The following is a 20,690-nucleotide window of genomic DNA, read 5'->3' on the forward strand; positions in this document are numbered from 1 at the left end:
CCGAAGATTGCCTCACAGCAAAGGCACTTCAGCAGTGGGGACTTTCCACCTGTCCTACATGTACCCGATGTCGGCAAGAACCCGAAACGGCAGAGCATCTAGTTGAACGGTGTGTTGTGACGGGCGGGTTCGCGACGGTGCACGAATGCGGACCGGACTTTGCTGATTGGGTCGAATCATAACATACTAGTGTGAGAACCATAAGGAGCTGCTACTGCCTTCGGAACGGAAGATCTAGGGTTCGAGTCCCGCTTTGAGTGGCGCATAGTTAAGTTCATGGAAAAGGCTCTTTACTTACATTCTCTCACCGTACTCAGGAGTAAAAAGACCTACTGACCGTTAGCAGTGTTGCCTTTGTCAAAAAAAAATGCCATTTCGCCTAACAAGCGTCAGGTTTCGTCCTACATACTACGTGTTGCTGTTGAATTGGAACCCATTAAAAAGCTTTTAGACCATGCTTTGTTGATATTTCGCTCTGTAAATGTTAAATGTTTTTTTTCTTCTTCTCAATGCCGTCATTTATTTTGAACATTAGATTCACCCTGTTAAAGTACCGCTCTGAGACTATTAACAATATAATGATGATTTAGAGCTGCCCTCATCTTGTCAAATCCTTAATGGAACCTGTGACTTTCTAGAAATAAATAAGAATAATGCGATGAAATAGAGGCTTTAGTTCAATTTATGGAGACAGTTGATGTGGACGTTTGAGGTTTCCCCTTTGTAAACAATGAAACAAAAAGATGAATACGAGATGAGATGAAACAAGGCCTTCTATATAGCTATATAGAAGGCCTTGGATGAAAGCGTTGTTAATGCTAATCGCCCACATTATCTGTTGTCTTTGTAAATTCCATTGGAGCTTTTATTTCTGTTCATTATAAACAAACATAAAACAATATTATTAACAGTACACAACATAAAATTACATAATATAACATAACATGCATTGACAGAACATAAAATAGCATGACATATATGACCCCTCGCTTCAAAACGCTATTAAGTCGGGATGATTAAGATGCTGAAAAGTAAATTTGTAGTCAGAAATATGTGACTTGCGTTGAGTTTATGTACTTTATGTAGGAGAATAAATATCATATTTCAGGTTGCTGAATACCAACTATTCATATTGTTGTCCAGTTTAACTTTAATTTGACTTTTTAGCATCTGGTACATCCCGACATAATACCGTTTTGGGACGTTGGGTCACAAGTAATATAACAGTACACAACATAAAATGAAATAATATAACATAACATACATTGACAGAACATATCATAGCATGACATATAACATAATATAACATAACATACATAGCATAATATGGCTAAAGGTTAAATTTAGAATTATATCCTTTTAATACCTTTGATATGAACGATACAAAGTGATTCATCACTGGTATCATCAACGAATCATAACATCAATGAAAAAGAAAACATTAGACAAGTAGATCTAGTCATACTAAAATCTTAGATTATACAACTATCAATCAATCAAAATTATTGTTATTTATCATTTGTGCGTTTATGTGTGTGAGTAATATATTTATTTAGTGTGTATATGGATGTGTGTGTGTGTATGTGTGTGTGAGTGTGTGAATGTGTGTGTTTGTAATTTGATGTGTGTGAGCCTTTGTTCGTATGTCCGAATCTGCAGTGTGTAATGCTTTTTACAGATGGTCAATGTGAAGCGCTTCGAAGCTTCGGCATATGCGCTAAATAAATGTACATTTGTTATTATTATTATTATTATTATTATTATTATTATTATTATTATTATTATTATTATTATTATTATTATTATTACTATTATCTCAGAGCTTTAAGCAGCAATGTTTGCAATATTTCCCATAAGGCGATTAAAATTTCAGACTAAAAAATAGAGCTTTTATATAGAGCAATGCCCACTAAATATGCTCAAAGCACTTTACAAGAAGTCCCTGGCCAACAGCAATGTTAAACATTTAGGACGGGATATGACACATTTTAGGCGATGTTACCATTTTTTTCGGACACAGATAATGCTGTTGACGGCCATGTACTCATTTTAAACATAAGTACGGTGAGAGAATGTGAGTAAAGAGCCTTCTCCAAGGACTCAACTATGCGCCTTTTAGGCGACGGATCACAACTTGAAGTTCTGACCACTAAAAATGTTGTTTTTTAAAACTTGAGCTTTTATATAGCGCAATATCCACTAAATGTGCTCAAAGCGCTTTACAAAAGGGTCCCTGAGACCAGCAGCAACAGGTAACATGGAGAACGAGAAATGACGCCTGTTAGGCGATATTACAATATTTTCCGATAGAGACAACGCTGTTAACGGCCAGGTACTCATTTTACACCTGAGTGCGGTGAGAGAATGTGAGTAAAGAGCCTTTGCCAAGGACTCAACTATACCTTCTGATCCACAAGCGAGTTTCATACCACAGACCACATATCCGCACTATGGAAAAACAAAAGGGTAATGTAAATGTTGCTGCTCGAAGCTCGAAGAAATAAATAACGATATGAAATTGAATGCAAGCTTCAATTTAATGTACGAAAAAAACCCATATAAAATGGACGTTTCGGGTTTCCCTTTTATCAACGTCCATCTTATCTGTGTTCGTACATTACATTGAATCTTATTTTCAATTTCACATTGTTATTTACGGAAAAAAGTGTTTTGTCAGATTAGGCAGATTTCTCTCAGTCCAGTCGTCTCTGGAGAACTGTCCTGGTTATTTGCGGTCTGAAGGGAAGAAAGGGGGGCAAGGGTAGGGGGGGGGGTGGTGTCCGGCCATTGACCGACAAGTCCACCACACAAAGATAATTTGTTATTTTTCCATATTGACTATCTGATGACGTCTTCGTATGTAAGAGTGTCACGTTTATTTTTACTTGCAGGACTACTTTTTTACAGTGATAAGCATAGGTGATAAAAAGTTGTCGAGATAGCTTTCTATTGTGCTGCAAAATTGTAAATTGATGCTATGCGTTGAGGTAAAATATTAACAACACCCGCCAGCCGGATACAACGTAGGCTACCAAAACAAAAAAAAATTATGTGTAATCGAGAGCGTTTATGGAATGATTGATAGAAATTTGTGAGAACTGATCACTCAAATGGCTGTCTAAAAACAATAACAAGGAGCTGAGTGACGTCAATTTCGTTCCATGTATTGCTTTCAAATAACCCAATATCTGTCCGAGCGGTTCGAGAGGGTGTCACAAATGCCATGTTTTGATTGGTTTAAAATCTACTGGTTAATTATTGGGATGACGGAGAAGTCAAAAAGTAATTGACTATAAAGTCGAAGGATCAGACATATGAAAATTTGGGTTCATGCCGATGTGTACATATGTGGCCAACGTCTCAAAACGGTATTATGTCGGGATGTACCAGATGCTAAAAAGTCAAATTAAAGTTAAACTGGACAACAATATGAATGATTGGTATTCAGCAACCTGAAATATGATATTTATTCTCCTACATAAAGTACATAAACTCAACGCGTCTAATATTTCTGACTACAAATGTACTTTTCAGCATTTTAGCAACTTAGTACCGTTTTGAAGAGAGGGGGCACATGTTTGCAGGTCTGATAACCGAACGCAACCATCGGCTTGATTCAACATGGTTGTATATTTTTATGTTGGTTTGAGACTATTTCCATCACTCCATTGAGGCCATAACAATTTGGGTTGTCAGACCTGTAAAATAAGTACACATCGGTTTATACTCTTTACGAAACTAGAGTAAAGACTTCTCTACTTTTCATGCAACACCCCGTATCAAAGTTATAAATTAGTGAGTTTGGGGAACACTGATTTTTTGGGGTGTTTTTGATTGTCTTGTATTTTCATTTTCTTGCTTTGTCTTGTTTATTTCAAACACATTTTTTCAGGACCCAATATCTTAAGCATATGAGGAAAATCATTTAATACGTCAAAAAATAATGTATGTCATAAGAAACATTTGTGAAATGTTGCTTTCAACAACCCTTTTCCGTTATTTTTAACGTTCAAATTCAATACAAAATTTGCCATTTATTTAAATTAATTGTCAAAACAATCGTCTCATTTAAGTAAAAGCCACACAACAACAGAGCCATTTCCTTACCAGGATCCTTAGTGATTGGTTTGGGGAGACTTTGCTCAAGACTATTTCTCCTTAATAAATCTGATAAATCCATTCCATTATAGTCAAAAATATATCACTGGGGTTAACATTGTATAATTTGTTGAGGAGAACATTGTTATGATTATAATTTCAAAAAAGAACAAAAGCACCAAAAACGGAAAATTTCGGGCTTAAAATCCTTCTTCAACTTATACCAAAAAAACAACTGTTTTTGTTATTGACTGAAGAAGTGTTTTGAGCCCGAACCATTCCGTGTTTGGTATTTTTGTTCTTTTCTCTTCCCTTTTCTTTGTTTGTTTTTTTTTTTCATCCTTTTTCACACTATATTCTTTTGAAACTGTTATACTGATTTTTGTGCATTTCTTTTAACTCAAAGAAAAGAAGACGTATTTTCTCTCGCGTCAAATTGCAATTCTCGCATCTGATTCAGGCCATCATTAAATCGTGAGACTAAGCAACAAGACGTTGCATCGCATCGTCACTTTACCGATACCCCCCCCCCCCCCCCTTCCATCAGCTGCTATTACCAGGTCAATCCATCTGTGAGAAACTGCCCATCTGTGTGCTCAATTGTTTCCGATCCTTTTCTCCTTCATCTTAACTTCATCTCGCTCGAAGCGAATGAAGATGGGAAGAAGGAGGAACTTTCGTCCAAAAAGCAAGACAATATACAAAGGGGGGACAAAAAAGAAAAGATATTCCAAGAGGAATGGTAAGGGAGAAATAATTAGAGAGAGGATCTAATGATTAAGAAAGAATAATGTTTCTTCCTTTTGTTTGAATTATTTGACTTGAAGACGGGAACAAAACGGGCGTAGACGGAAGTGATAAAAGAATAAAAAAGATTGATAAAAAGAAGTTGATTATGATAGAGAAATCATTGAAGGGAAGGAAGATTTAATGCTGATAGCGCAAACACCGAGGACAAAAAGCTACAGATTTAATGTGACACAATGAAATAAGACATTTTAATGAACAAATTAAAAAATCCAAACTATTGTGAAGTTGTAAACCTGCAGCTAGCTACATGTTGTCTTTAATTGAAATTTAGGAGAATTTAGTCTGAAATGGATCAGTTCATCGAGGATAATAAAAGTAAATAAACCGTCTATATTTTAATCCAGTTTTAAAATGTGATTTAATTTAAAAGAAAAAATTATAAACGGTATACTTAGTATATACTTATGTTAATAATAACTTTTAAAATATTTAACCAGATTTTTAATGAAATTCTAAAATACATTTTTGATTGGCTATTTTGTATTTTGTAATCCAGCCCATAAGTCTATGCCCTGTTATATATATAATATATATAATATTATATATAATATAATATATATATATATATATAATATACTATATATATATAATATATATATATATATATAACTTGTTAATAATAATAATAATAATAATAATAATAATAATCATCATCATCATCATCATCATCACCATCATCATCATCATCATTTATACCGTGCCTATTTCATATGCAAACAGCTCTAGGCGCCTTTTCAATACAAATATCAAAACTACAAGACCAAGATCATACAGAAAACATGCCTAATTAAGACATTCATATCATGAAAATAACCCGTAAACGAAAACTGCTTTTGTTCTATCAAATAATTCCTAATAAGACAAGTCTTAATATTTGTCTTAAAAGTAGTTTCTGCACAGCATTAACTCACTCCACCCTAGAGATTTTTGCTACTTTTCAAAATTGGAAGAAATGTATTAAAAATGAGCATGTATTTTTATTCAACTACCATTAACATACAAAAACTAAAATCATTAGCTTTGATATTGCACCTTTCGTCTCAGAAAAATGACATAAATAGGCATTTGGTAAAAGTAACCTTGGTAAACCACGGAGATAGTCGGTGTTAGGGTTGAGTGAGTTAAGAACTAACTTATTTTATTTGATTCTAAATTGATTTTGTTTATACAAAATTCATGATGATAGACATATGGTGTTTGATTAAATTATTTACAGAGACTGCAAATAAAGGTATTATGTGGCACCTGGCACCAGATCGATTGATAAGAGGCGACAAATTAACGATTGAACGGGCCCAGGATCCAAATGTGTGACCTTTTCCCTGGGATCGGTAGTATCTCTGGACGGAATGTGAGCCAGATAGAGACTTCGACGTTAAAATAATAGTAAATATCGATTTTGTTTTTGTTTTTCGCACTTTAAACAAATCGTAGAAAAATAGTACGCCACATTCATACTGAATTTTAGATACCGTCGACCAGGCATTCTATGTATGAATTTATTGATGAACGTCAACATGAAACACCCTTGTTGTCCATAGTGTGCAAATTGGTGGTCAGCAATCTTGTCCAAAAAATTTTTAATGAATGTTCCTGAGGCGGGGCTCAAACCTGGGACCTTTCGAGTCGTAGTGCAATGTATTAACCACTCGGCCATCTTGTCTCCCATTATAAAAATAGCATTCTCATCTTTTTAAATGAATTCACATTAAGCTCATCTAAGTTTCGTGGGTTTTTTTTTTACAATAAACTAAATTTTAAGTATTAAGAAATCACCCGCATAATAGAGTAGATAGAGCGATGTGATTGATTTCCCATCTCTAACGTTTGCAAACACAAACTAGTAATCGGTCAAATAATTAGCAATAATTGGACTAATTCAAGACTCTTCTCGCAACATTCAAACACCGGTCTTTATCACATGTGTTAAAATGGACTAATTTTCCAAAATGACCAACTTCCCGACTGTTGTGAAATGCATTCACTTTTTGATCGTTTGGTGGAAACTTGTGGGGCGGGGTAGGGAGGGGAGAGAGTTGGTTTGTACTAGAAGTACCTAAGGAACTAGGGATGCTTTTTTTGTTTTCAATGATTTGGGCAAACAACTAATATGTACTAGGATTTGTGATTCTTTTGTATAACTTTATCCAATAAAGACCAGGAAATTCGTCAGCTGGGATAATTCGCGACCTCGCGTAAAATCTTTGACGTTCGCAAACACAAACAATGAATCGAGCGGTGACTTCATTAAGCAGTGATAATGTGGTGAATAAAAGACTTGGGACTGCATGAGTAAGTAAAGAAGAAGTGTTGAATCGCATAATTTATAAAGAACGAGTTTTTTTTTTATCAAGGGAGATTAATGCTGTGACTTATTCCATACTGTTTTAACCCGTTCCTTACCAACTATAGGAAAATCGTCACATTCGTTACGATACAACCAACATTTTTCTTATTCAAATTTCTCTTGTACATCATAAAATTAAAAGAAAATGAACTGTGTGTTGTTGTAGAGTATGTTTTGCTAAAGAAATTATGTGTCGCAAGAATCTCTACTGCTATTGTGTCAGAATGAAAAAAAAATATTTTTGTGTTAGTTGGGTGTGAATTTGGGGGAAAATCCTGATAATGGCTGGTAAGGAGAGGGTTAACAATATCCCAAAGCCCGTAAGCATTCCTTGCTTGGCACTGTTGTTACCTTGTAGGTCTTATTAATTCTCTCCTTATCAATCACTTTCAGTATTTTACCAAAATGGCAGGCTTACCCAGCAGAAAAATTGATTTTTCTTAACTCAAACAAGATATTTACAAAACATAATTTGTGTTCGTATCAATTAAACAAAGATCATTCTTTAAATGTACAAAATAAATCTGAATAAGAAACATGTATATTGTGTGGTAACAAATGTTACGATTTTGCTGCAGGTGGTAAGGAGAGGGTTAAGAAATCTCAGATGTTGTCAATAAGATTTAAGTCTGGATTTACAGCCGGCCACTCCAGCACTCAATTTTGTTTTCTGTTTTTTGAGGATGTACAGAAGGCTTTATCGCTCTCAGTAACAGCAGTTGTAAGCATTCCTAACATTGTCCAAATTGAAATGTTGCTTTCCACAGCGATGTCAGTGGCATAAGAGAGGGGTTAATTGCTTGTGATTCGAGCAAATTCTCGATCATAATTGGCGGTTGTTACTCGGGGTTAATCAGTCCGCCTTTTGATCCCTCACGACATGCCCTTTCGTTGTTGAACTTTGCAATAATATGATCGTAGGTAGCTCTCATATTAAAACGCTTTGCAACCTCAGCCACTTACCATGAAAAGCATGAATATGGCCAAACAGACGGGATCTCTCTCTCTCTCTCTCTCTCTCTCTCTCTCTTTCTCTCTCTCTCTCTCTCTCTCTCTCTCTCTTCGATGCTCAGCTTTGGCATGTTGTCGCGAGTAAATAAGAATTGAAACCAAAGTATCTAAGTATAAAATGATTTCTCAAAGTGTTATTCCAGTCTTCCCTTGAATTAGACCCTAGAGACAAAATCCCCTATGGGATGAATAAAGGAAATGTTTTTTTGCTCAATTTATTTTTTTTTACTTACACTTCTGAAGATGCCGGTCCCACTGACAACATTGAACAGTTCTGTCATATGATTGCTGAATTGTTGTGCTCCCCACAATATTCTGTGAATAGAAAGAATAACAAACATACATAAATACAGGATGAATGAAGAGTAAATGTATATAATTTGTTCTCAAAAACTTGGTTTTTATACAGGACATTATCTACTAAACGTGCTAAAAGCGTTTTACAAGGTGTCCCTAGCCAACAGCAATTTCTTAACAATAAGGACGCGACATGACGCCTGTTAGCCGATATTGCACCTTTTCCGTCAGAGATAAAACTGTTAACGGCTAGTTAACGGCTAGTCTTTAAGTTTACAGCCGATTACGGTGAGAGAATGTGAGTAAAGAGCCTTTTCCAAGGACTCAATTATGTACCTCTCCGAGCGGGACTCGAGCCCAGCACCTTCCGATCCGAAGGCGAGTGTCATACCACAAGACCACATTGCCGCACAATCCAAGCTTATACATAAATCAATATCTATGACTTCTGGTCAAAGCGATTTCCATGTGGTAACAATACAAGCTTATCATAAAGTATTTTCGGCCAGGTCAAACAGACCCAGTTAACTGCTGAATGAACAGGGAGATCAGAAAAAAACATCTCGACGGAATCGAGCTCGGTCCCTTTGCGTATGGAGCGAGTGCTCTACTGACTGAATACCGTCATTCGACAAAACAATACGTATAAATTCGGCCCAATTGTCATTATTTCCTCCTCTCCTTTAAATATAATTTTTAGCATTGAAATGAACAGGAAATAACACCGTTTTGAGACTATAAGTCCCAATGATAGGATTCAATAGTCTGATGTCACGTCCGCCCAGCAACGAGCAGCTTGGTTCTAAACAAAGAAAATCGGTACTTTTTATTCTTCATGCTGGGTAGAACTTTTTCACATGTCATGTGATCAGAATGTATAAAAGTCAAAACATAATCAGATTTATAATGTTTTTCTCGTCTGTATACACTTTTATGCTCGTCTGAGAAGTATTTAATAACGGCATCCGCCATTTCATTGTTCCTATAGTTTAGAACCAGTTACTAAGCTACTATGCATCATCGAGGGAAGTGAAGTCACGACTGTTGAACCCTATTGTCATTTACAATTACTTTTCGCGTGTTAACACGAGGGCGAAATGGCAAATACACGTTTTCTCTCCAAAACAACACAGCAGTACACCTCTGGGAATTCCCGTATTGACGTTTAGCTCTTGTAACTCCAGAGAAACGGTATCCAATGTTTGATTTGTTTGGTTTGGTTTGTTTTGCTCGCATTTCCGTTTCCGTTCTCTGAGGGACGTTCCGCGGGGATTTAAACGTCAGGCCTTATCGAATCTCTCTGGGGAGTCTGTCACACTGATAATTACACCATCGACCGCCGATGCGATTGCCAGTTTATGGGTTGGTTTGTTTGCTTGTATGGATGGCTTTATTATTCTAAATCAGATCTACTTAGCTCTTTGCTAGTGATTCGATTATATCATAATAGCGGGCGAAGGGCAAATTTTCTCCAGTAGATAAGGCATTAAATTTGCACGTGAGGACGCGTGCTCAAACTCTGCTGCTGTCGGTATCGCATTTTCCCTTGATTTTGATCCGCCTGTTGTGATATCTAAGGTTTGTTAGGGTTTTTTATTTGCCTTTTAATTTGTTTGCTTATTCTTTTGTTTGTTTGTTAGTTTGTTTTGGAGATAGATTCTGAAATGAATTGTCCTGAGCTTGACTGAATGAAGGGAATTTTATTTGTTTTCTATTATTTATGTATTGTTTCAGCAATTGCCCTTCACCCCAGGAGAGCAGTCGTGTGCTATGGTACAGGGCGTGAGACCGTTAATCTATTGTACCAAATAGAAGAGAGGGTGATGGGGGGGGGGGGAGGGGGGAGTTGTAATAGAAGGGAGGTATGCACTTAGGCCAAACTTATTTTTCACTTTTTCATTATATTGTATTTTTAACACTTATAATAATAATAATAATAATAATAATAATAATAATAATAATAATAATAATAATAATAATAATAATAATAAAATGACATTTATATAGCACTTTACCCAGTTTTCACAGGCTCTAAGCGCTTTACAGTGATATAAAACAAAACATATTACGGTAAGACAAGTCTTGATTGAAACGTAAAACGAATTCAATTTAACAACAACAAAATATGGTATAAGGTATGGCAGCTTATTACATAAAAAGATAAAACATTAGCAAGATTTGAAAGTTGTCAACGAATCCGAGCATAATCTCACATGTGATGGGAGAGAGTTCCAAAAATGGGAGGCCGAAAATTGAAAAGATTGTTCACCTATTTTACGCAACTTTTTAGGTTTGACAAGGATTGGTTAGTCATGGCTTAACCTCAAGTTTCTATTGGGGACAATATGTTTAGAATGTCTTTAATATAGGAGGGACTGTTGGTGCTTAAGGATTTGTAGACAACGGTACAAATCTTATAGACAAATCGAAGTTGACGTCACTCCTTCACATGTCATTGTTTTTTTTTTTGTTTTGTTTTTTGTTTTGTTTTTTTTGCCTTCCGCGTTTTGAGTAATTCTCACTAAACTGTATTAACCAGACTATAAACGTTTAAGGTTAACCATAGTTTTGTGTGTTGGTCCGTTATACTTCAGGATGGCAATGTTGTGAGCTTCTTAGCCAAGCGCATACTATCTATAGGCAACTCTTTTCTCCACAGGAAGCCAATGTAGCTTCTTTGAGGTTCAATAGTTATTTCCACACATTCAACATTCGACCTGACAACTTATCAATGACACGAAAGAGTATGTGAGTGGTATGAAAGTCTGAATCTGAGCATTGAGTAATAAACCATTTATATGGCACAATATCCACGGCAAACGTGCTCAAATAGCGTAAGAAGGGGTCAAAGCCAACAGTAACATAATCTAATATGTAGGATGAGGCATGACACAACTGTGGATTCTTTAACGACTGAGACAACGCTAACATCGGCCAGGTACCCATTTTAAACCTCCGTATATCGACAGCATGTGAGAAAAAAAGACTCTTCCAACTACGCGCCGCTCAGAGCGAGACTCGAACCCAGGACCTTCCCATCCGAAGGCAAGTGTCCTACCACAAGACCACATTGCCCTACGTTATGTATATATATATACATACATATATATATGTATATATATATATATATATATATATATATATATATATATATATAGAGAGAGAGAGAGAGAGAGAGAGAGAGAGAGAGAGAGAGAGAGAGAAAGCAGCGCGTAGTTGGAAGAGTATTTTTCTCTCACATGCTCTCGATGTACGCAGGTGTAAAATGAGTACCTGGCTTTTAACAACGTTGTCTCTGTCAGAAAAAAAAATTGTAAACAACCCACAGTTCTGTCATGCCTCGTCCTACAAGTGAAATGTGGCTAATATATATAGATATAAGTCAATCGCAAATTTATTTCCGTGCATTCAAAGTTAGACTTTTCAGCTTCGCAATGACGTGAAAGAATATGGAGATTCATTATAAAATATTATGATAGGTAAACCTATACAAGTCTTAGTCTGAACGGAAGTAATGGACTCAAAACAATAGTTGTTTAGGGTTCATTATAATAGTACTCTTCCAGTAAGGAAACAAAGGTTACTGTTGTCATGGTTATACATTCTTATCTTCTTAATTATTGTCTAGACTATCAATTATTAGCCAGAAGATTGTGTATCATCACGCTACTACCGGGATAGAGAAGACTTCTAATGGGGGAAAAAAACATCAATTTGGAGAGAGGAAACAATAGGGAAACGATGACGACCAATACGGCCGGCCGTACTCTGTAAAAACACATAATATTTTTTTTAATTTGGCCAGAAAACTCGTTCTTCAAATATAAATCGATTTTAATTACCCTCATCTTGGCATTAACTCTCCAACCTGGGACTTTGCAAGCATCAGTTTCCAAACGGAGAATTTTGTATTTGGTATTATAGTACAAGTAATTTATTGCATTTATAGAACTTAGGTACATTTATTAGCTATCTTGATTATCAGATAAATTTTAAAGTCTAGAGTTTAGTACACAAAAGAGACAGTCATTAATAAATATGTTGATTTATGTAAATCTAGACATGTTTTTTTGTTTTGTTTTTAAGGGTTTTACGGCGCTTGCAACACATTAAGGTCATATCAGCGCCAGTAAAAAGGAAGAAATTGGGATAGTAAAAAGTTCTAGAATGACAATTAAAGAACCGAAGAAAAGGTAAGAAAAAGGGGAATTGGTTCAAATAAGACACAGATGTAGATTCCAAAAGCACACTGTCAAAGTACTTAGTTTGAGATCACTAAAAGTCTCAACAAGACACAAGCACATGTCCCCACTAAGAAGAATGCACTCAAATGTTTTACAAGTCATATATAATATGAAGAAAACATAATAAATGCATAACAGAGAGAAGATTTACAAGGAAAAATTGACATCTCCCAAAACTAACAATTCATTTGACGGTGGGTATCAGGCAAGGGCCAAGACAAAACCAAGTAATCTCATTCCAAGACAAAGACAGACATAGGGGGATAGAAGACATAGAATGTACCTCCCTGCCCACTATGGGAGAATCTAGACGTGTATATACTGACAAGAGATATAAAACATAAGATGCACATTGAGCGTTATTTTCTTTACTTAACGCAGAATTTTGAATTTGTTGTTATAATAATATTACACATAATTTGTTACATTGACAAAAATTAGCAAAACAAGTATCTTAATAAAGATTGATTCACTTTAACAACAACACCATTCTCAAATATCTCATTCGTCCTTTGCGTTTTCATTCATCGTGTTTTGTTGATAAAGGGGAAATCCAAAACGTCCACATTATCCGTCTTCATTCAATACATTGAAGCTTCCGATTCATCATCATTACTTATTGTTAATTAACAGATACATTTATTTACATTTATTAGTTAAGTTGTGTACACAAAAAGACGCGTATTAAATATCTTGATTTCTTCAAATATATTCTACAAATAACTTAAATATATTCGTGCCTGGCATCCTAAAGCAATTATTGTTAACTAGTTAATTGCCGACTCTGGAAAAAAAAATCGTATTTAAAAATTTGGCCAGATAACTCGTCCTTCAAATATCGATCGATTTAAATAACCCTCATCTTGGGAAAAAAACTCTAAAACCTGGGACTTGACTTTGCGAAGTCCCAGGTTTGAGATTTTTTGAAAAGATGGTTGAGGGTCATTTAAATCAATCGATATTTAAAGGACGAATTTTCTGGCCAAATTTTTAAATACGTATTTTTTCTCGAATCTGGCAGTTAACTGATTAATGCCTATCTAATGTTGGCCTTAGAACGGGCAGAGGAGGTCAGAGTGGTGATGGGACTTCACAGAGAAATAGAGTGGCGGCAGTGTTGTGTTGCCCTTGGGTGATCTGACCAATAGTAATAATGGGCATGGCCTCGGGAGTCGGGGAGGGTGGACAAGGGGCCAGAAAAAGATTAGACCGATAGAAAGCAGTGTTTGGATAGTTTTCGGTCATCATTGGTTTTGATTCATCGTTTCTCACTCTCTCTCTCTCTCTCTCTCTCTCTCTTTCTCTCTCTCTCTTTCTCTCTCTCTCTCTCTATATATATTATATATATATATATATAATATAATATATATACATTAATATGGCAAATTAATCGCCCACATCAGATTATTTGTACGGAATGAAAATGGAATCGGATTTTCTGTATTATGGACAACCGCGATTATTAAAAATTCATGTCGCTTTAACAACATTGAATCGATTACGTTTCCTTGTTGAATTTCCTGTTATGGAATGTATGAACGAGTGCGCATGAAACAGTGTCAGACATAGAAAAAGAAGAAGTAAACAAAATAAAACACTTTTTTTAAATAAAGAAAAGAAAAAAAAAAGTTTTAAAAATCCCAAATTCTTTTCCTTGTATTTTTCTTTCATACAAATATTTTCAGATATTTAGTTTACGCTAGAAGTGCCTGCGCCCTAATTTGTCACTATGAAAAATAAATACCTCATAATATCATCATATTAAGTGACTCAAATGGGCATGGTGTTGGAGTGAAGCATATATCAACAAGTATATTATTATACCATTCTATGGGGGTTGGGGGGGGGGGAACCCAATTTTACTATAGTAATAGTAATAAATAAATATATATATATATATATATATATATATATATATAATATATATATATATATATACTAGTATATATATTGTCATCATCATCATCATTGCCTTTTTCACCCTGGGTCAGGGTATAGGCCACAGGCAAACAGTTTCCATTCTTCTCTATCCTGAGCTAACTTTTTTTATCATATATATATATATACATATATATATATATATATATATATATATATATATATATATATATTGTACTCAACTATTATTCTTTGTAAGAGAACGGAGAAGACGATACATCAATTTTTTTTTTTCCTGGACGCTTACGGTTTCAGATAATATATATATATTTTATAAATGGAAATGGTATCCTGACCATAACGATAATTCTTAACTGTCAAATTATAAAATTCACAAACCAATCACTAAAGGAAAAAAAAGAATTAATTTTGATTTTTAAGAAATAATATAATGAGGTAATTGTAGGGGTATATTGATGGTAATAAAATTAATGAAATCCTCAGTTGGAAATAATATTGAACTTGTTCGTCACCCGCGCTCTTAAGTCTTGGGGTGACGTTCGGTACTTGTTCGAAAGTATAATTAAACGCAAGAGTTGTAGAATCGTATTTAAAGTATAAATTATCATAAATGTGACCCATCGTCTCAAAACGGTGTTATGTCGGGGAAAAAACAGTATGCTTAAAGGCCTAATTAAATGTTAAACTGGTCAAAATATAAATTGTTGGCATTAGCACCCTAAAATATCGTTGCCATTCTTCTCAATGAAGCATATAAACTCAACGCAAGTCTGATATTTCTGGATATAAATTCAATTTTCAACATCTTAATCAACTCAACTTAATACCGTTTTGAGGCGAAGGGTCACAATTGTAATATAAATATATATAACACGATCTTGACTGTACATAAAACTTTTAGCATCATTATTATTCCGATATTATACCGTTTTGAGATAGCGAGTAATATATTAAATTCTGATCATAGCATAGATTACAAAGTAACTGACTGACTATGTCAGTTTTCTAACAGACTTAACTCACCCATTCCTAAGAGATTTTTGCTACTTTTAAAAACTGGAAAAAAATGTATTCAAAATGATCATGTGCATAGATAGTTTTAGTCAACTACCATTTGATTAACATGTAAAAACTAAAATCATTAGCTTTGATACTACGCCTATAATTTGTCTCATAAAAATGTAATGATAAATAGGCATGGGGTAAAAGTAACCCCGGGTAAACTTCGGATATAGTCGGTGTTAGGGTTGAGTGAGTTAACTTGTGCTTAGCGGTAGGACTGTGTTAACCGGTTGTAAGAGAAATTGGAATTGCGACTTACTTGATGAAATCTCTCTCTCTCTCTCTCTCTCTCTCTCTCTCTCTCTCTCTCTCTCTCTCTCTCTCTCTCTCTCTCTCTCTGTCTCTCTCTCTCACTGTATCTCTCTCTCTCTATCTCTCTCACTGTATCTCTCTCCCCCTCTCTCTCTCTATCTCTCTCTATCTCTCTCATTGTATCTCTCTCTCTCTCCCTCTCTCTCTCTCTCTCTATATATATACATATATATATATATATATATATATATATATATATATATATATATATAACTATAATTCGATCAATACATTGAAACTCACATGACATTTTTAAATTTCCGTTGACCGCATTGCAGTAACTAAGGTTTAGTGTGGATGAAATTTTAAAACTCAATATCAGATTAATAGATAAAGATAATAATAGAATCAACAGTGATACTACTACTACTACTACTACTACTACTACTACTACTACTACTACTACTACTACTACTACTACTACTACTACTACTACTACTACTACTACTACTACTACTACTACTACTACAACTACTACTACTACTACTACTACTACTACTACTACAACTACTACTACTACTACTACTACTACTACTACTACTACTTATAATAATAATAATAATAATAATAATAGTAATAATAATGATAATAATACTGATAATAATAATAATAATATTAATAATAACAATAATAATAATAGTAGTAGTAGTAGTAGTAGTAGTAGTAGTAGTAGTAGTAGTAGTAGTAGTAGTAGAAGTAGTAGTAGTAGTAGTAGTAGTAGTAGTAGTAGTAGTAGTAGTAGTAGTAATAATAATAATAATAATAATAATAATGATGATGATAAAATAATAAATATCATTTTAAAAAGTGCTCATATTACCATCATTATTGTTATGTTTGTTATATTATACTATTATTGTGTCTCCAAATCAGAAGACAAAATATTGACTTGTTTCTTTTTCTTTAACTCACTCAACCCTAACACCGACTATATCCATAGTTTACCCGGGTTACTTTTACCCCATGCCTATTTATTACATTTTTCTGAAACAAATTATAGGTGTAATATCAAAGCTAATGTTTTAAGGTTTTTTCGTGTTAATGATAGTTGACTAAAACTATCTAAATACATGCTCATTTTTAATACATTTTTTTTCCAATTTTGAACAGTAGAAAAAATCTCTAGGATTGAGTAGGTTAACATTTTGTCTCGATCGCTGCTGTCTGTCCATCACTTAACGATTATCCGTATTTATTTTCTGGAAGGCCCACCTATTTTTCCCCTTTGACAAACTGGAGGGCCAGCCCAAATTGGAATTGATACGAGACAGACAGAGTAAAATGACTTGTTTATTCAGGAGTCTCTCAAGTTAATCCAGGGTTATTTAGCAAATCGAAATGATTCGGGACATCGTGTAATTCCGGGTATTACCCATCCGCTGTTATGGATTTAGTTATGAATGACAGGGAATGGAATACAACGTAGCGTAGCTAGCTTACCATAACATAACGTTATAGAAAATCATAACATGGCGTCTTATAATGCCGATACTTTGAAAAAGTATTTTTAAAACTTTTTTTTTTTTTGTTTTGGTAAGAAAGTGTCTTTTTTAATACTCTTCAACAGTAATAACGTCACTTCCCTCGTAATGACGCATGGTAACTTAGTAACTGGCTCTAAACTATCGGAACAATGGCGGACGCCATTATGAAATATTTCTCCGACGAGCATTAAAGCGTATCCAGAAGAAAAAAAAACCATTATAAATCTGATCATGTTTTATACTTTTACACACTCTGATCACAAGACATATGAAAAGTTCTAGCCAGCATGAAGAATAAAAAGTACCGATTTTCTTTGTTTAGAACCACGATGGCTGCCGTTACTGGGCGACGTGACATCAGACTATTGAGTCCAATTTCGATTGACTTAAATTATCTTTATATCATATTTATGTAAACTCCAATCGACTAACTGACCCATTTATAGACAACAAAATTGACGTCACTCAGCTCGTTGTTATTGCTTTGTAGGCCGCCATTTTGGTGATGGCTTCTCACTGAAGTACATTAATCAGACTTTTAACGTTTAAGGCTTCTCACAGTTTTGTGTGCTGGTACGTTATATCCAGCTGGTGGCTGTTGTGAGTATTTTACCTAAACGTATAGCAAGAATAGTGTAGATGGGCGAGAATTATTGTATCTGGTGTAAAGTTGGTTAGGAAATAGCATTGTCATGTGTAAAGGATAGTAAACACGTGATAAATGTCTACACGTTTGACTCTACAAAAACCAAGTTAAACTCTAGATTCTTTGGCGAGAATGATATCCTTATTTTCCATTGATTTGAATGACCTCGATATCTTTTTAATTCTTAACCCCAATTGGATTCAGTAGTCTGATGTCACGCAGCCCGACAACTGCGGCCATCTTGGTTCTACACAAAGAAAATCATTACTTTTTATACTCCAAGCTGGCTAGAACTTTGCATAAGTCTTGTGATCAGAATGTGTAAAAGTCAAAACATGATCAAATTTATGTTTTTTTCCCCTCTGGATACGCTTTTATGCTCGCCGGAGTGTCCGCCATTGTTCCGATAGTTTGGAGCCAGTGTTACTAAGTTACCATGCGTCATTAGGAAGGAAGTGACGTTACGACTGTTGAAGAGTATTCATTGATAGAACAGTTATTGCGTAACTGGGTGATAACTGTATAGATAGAATGCGCTTGGCCAAGGAGTTCACAACATTGCCATCCGGAAGTATAACGGACCAACACACAAACTCTGTGTAACCATGAACTTTTATAGTCTGGTTAATACAGTTTAGTGAGAACAACTCACAAACGCGGATGGCAAAAACAATAACAAAGGCCTGAGTGACGTCATCTGCATACTATCTATATCATATTTATGTACATAGTGAATACCATTGCCACATGTTAAGGATAGTAAACAGTCGTTACTACTCGTTTGGAGCTACAAACACCAAATTGACCAGTTAACGGCTGTACTCTGGGAGAAAAAAAAACTGTCATTAAAAATTTGGCCAGAAAACTCTTCCTTCAAGTATCGATCGATTTAAATGGTCCTTATCTTGGCAAAAACTCTCAAACCTGAGACTTGGCTCAGTATCCTCATGTTTTTAAGAAAATAAATGAATTTAAATCAAAGTAACAACAAAATGATTTCACAGAGATAATATTTTTTTTTCGGTTTAAAACAGCAGATAACTTGTAAATAGTAGAGGACAACATGGCGACGTTCAAATATGTACGTTTGTGCGAAAAGTTTCTATTTCAAGAATTGAAAGATTTTGTGTTTTCACGATTGTCCCTGTAAAAATCTTTGAAATTCCTTCTTTGCGTCATTTCCGAAGTCGAAATATTATCAAGTTGTCTAACTAAAATGTTCCCCATCCCCCCGCTATGATAGACCGATTGCTATAATATAACTAAGCATGCATGTAGTTTAATAAATGCTCTTAATGGGGATATACAATTGACTGTAACAGTGAAGAATGTATTAATAGAGATGAGAGAGATAGATTGAAATGGTTCATGAAGAATGTATTAATAGAGATGAGAGAGATAGATTGAAATGGTTCATGAAGAATGTATTAATAGAGATGAGAGAGATAGATTGAAATGGTTCATGTAGGATGTATTAATAGAGATGAGAGAGATAGATTGAAATGGTTCATGTAGGATGTATTAATAGAGATGAGAGAGATAGATTGAAATGGTTCATGAAGAATGTATTAATAGAGATGAGAGAGATAGATTGAAATGGTTCATGAAGAATGTATTAATAGAGATGAGAGAGATAGATTGAAATGGTTCATGAAGAATGTATTAATAGAGATGAGAGAGATAGATTGAAATGGTTCATGAAGAATGTATTAATAGAGATGAGAGAGATAGATTGAAATGGTTCATGAAGAATGTATTAATAGAGATGAGAGAGATATATTGAAATGGTTCATGAAGAATGTATTAATAGAGATGAGAGAGATAGATTGAAATGGTTCATGTAAAGAGACGAGAGATATAGTAGTACGTGGGAAGGAAAGTAGTGGACTTATACAATTAGCGGGAAAGAGGAAAAAGGGAAGCCCAAAGACTAGATGGTGGGATAAGGTAAAGGATGATATTATGAAAGAACTGGGTCCTGGAGGAAGATGATGAGCTGAACTGAGATGCATGGAGATGTGGCATTCATTATGGCAACCCTGCAAAATGCGGGATAAGCTTAAAGAAGAAGATACAATTGACTGTAACAGCTATCTAGTTAAGCAATAGTAATTTAGCGTATGTGTATATAGATTTGACCCACATTTCATGTTTGTTTTTGTTTTTTACTCATTCAACTTTGATCAACTTGCCCATCCTGAAACAAAACCAGTTTGAGACTGTGGATACAAATGGATCGGCAACTTAATTCCAGGCGATATTTATAACATGTCTGCGCAAAAATAGAAAAAAAGACGCGATATAGGGAATGAGATTAGCGGAAGAGTAGCGTCCCTTGATTGGACGTCACCCATAGTCTGCGAGGACGAGAGACGCATGCGCACAACCAACACGACGTTCTCTCTCTGATAACTTTTCCGCCGGTGACGTCACAGACTATGGGTGACGTCCAATCAACGGACGCTATTCTTCCGCTAATC

The 20,690-nt window shown here is 34.9% G+C and overlaps 1 protein-coding gene across 1 annotated transcript in view; it reads right to left on the minus strand.

Annotated features, from left to right (window-relative positions):
• Window positions 1-20,690, minus strand: part of LOC144975900 (voltage-dependent calcium channel subunit alpha-2/delta-3-like) — a 283,425-nt gene that overhangs the window by 52,939 nt on the left and 209,796 nt on the right. Inside the window, exon 3 of the mRNA XM_078920088.1 lies at window positions 8,500-8,581. Within this exon, the coding sequence (XP_078776214.1) occupies window positions 8,500-8,581 (82 nt within the window). The remainder of the gene's footprint in view (window positions 1-8,499; window positions 8,582-20,690) is intronic.

The sequence above is a fragment of the Berghia stephanieae genome, chromosome 6, assembly GCF_034508935.2.
Source record: "Berghia stephanieae isolate SIO BIC M18660-M18661 chromosome 6, UCSD_Bste_1.3, whole genome shotgun sequence".
Classification (NCBI taxonomy): domain Eukaryota; kingdom Metazoa; phylum Mollusca; class Gastropoda; order Nudibranchia; family Aeolidiidae; genus Berghia; species Berghia stephanieae.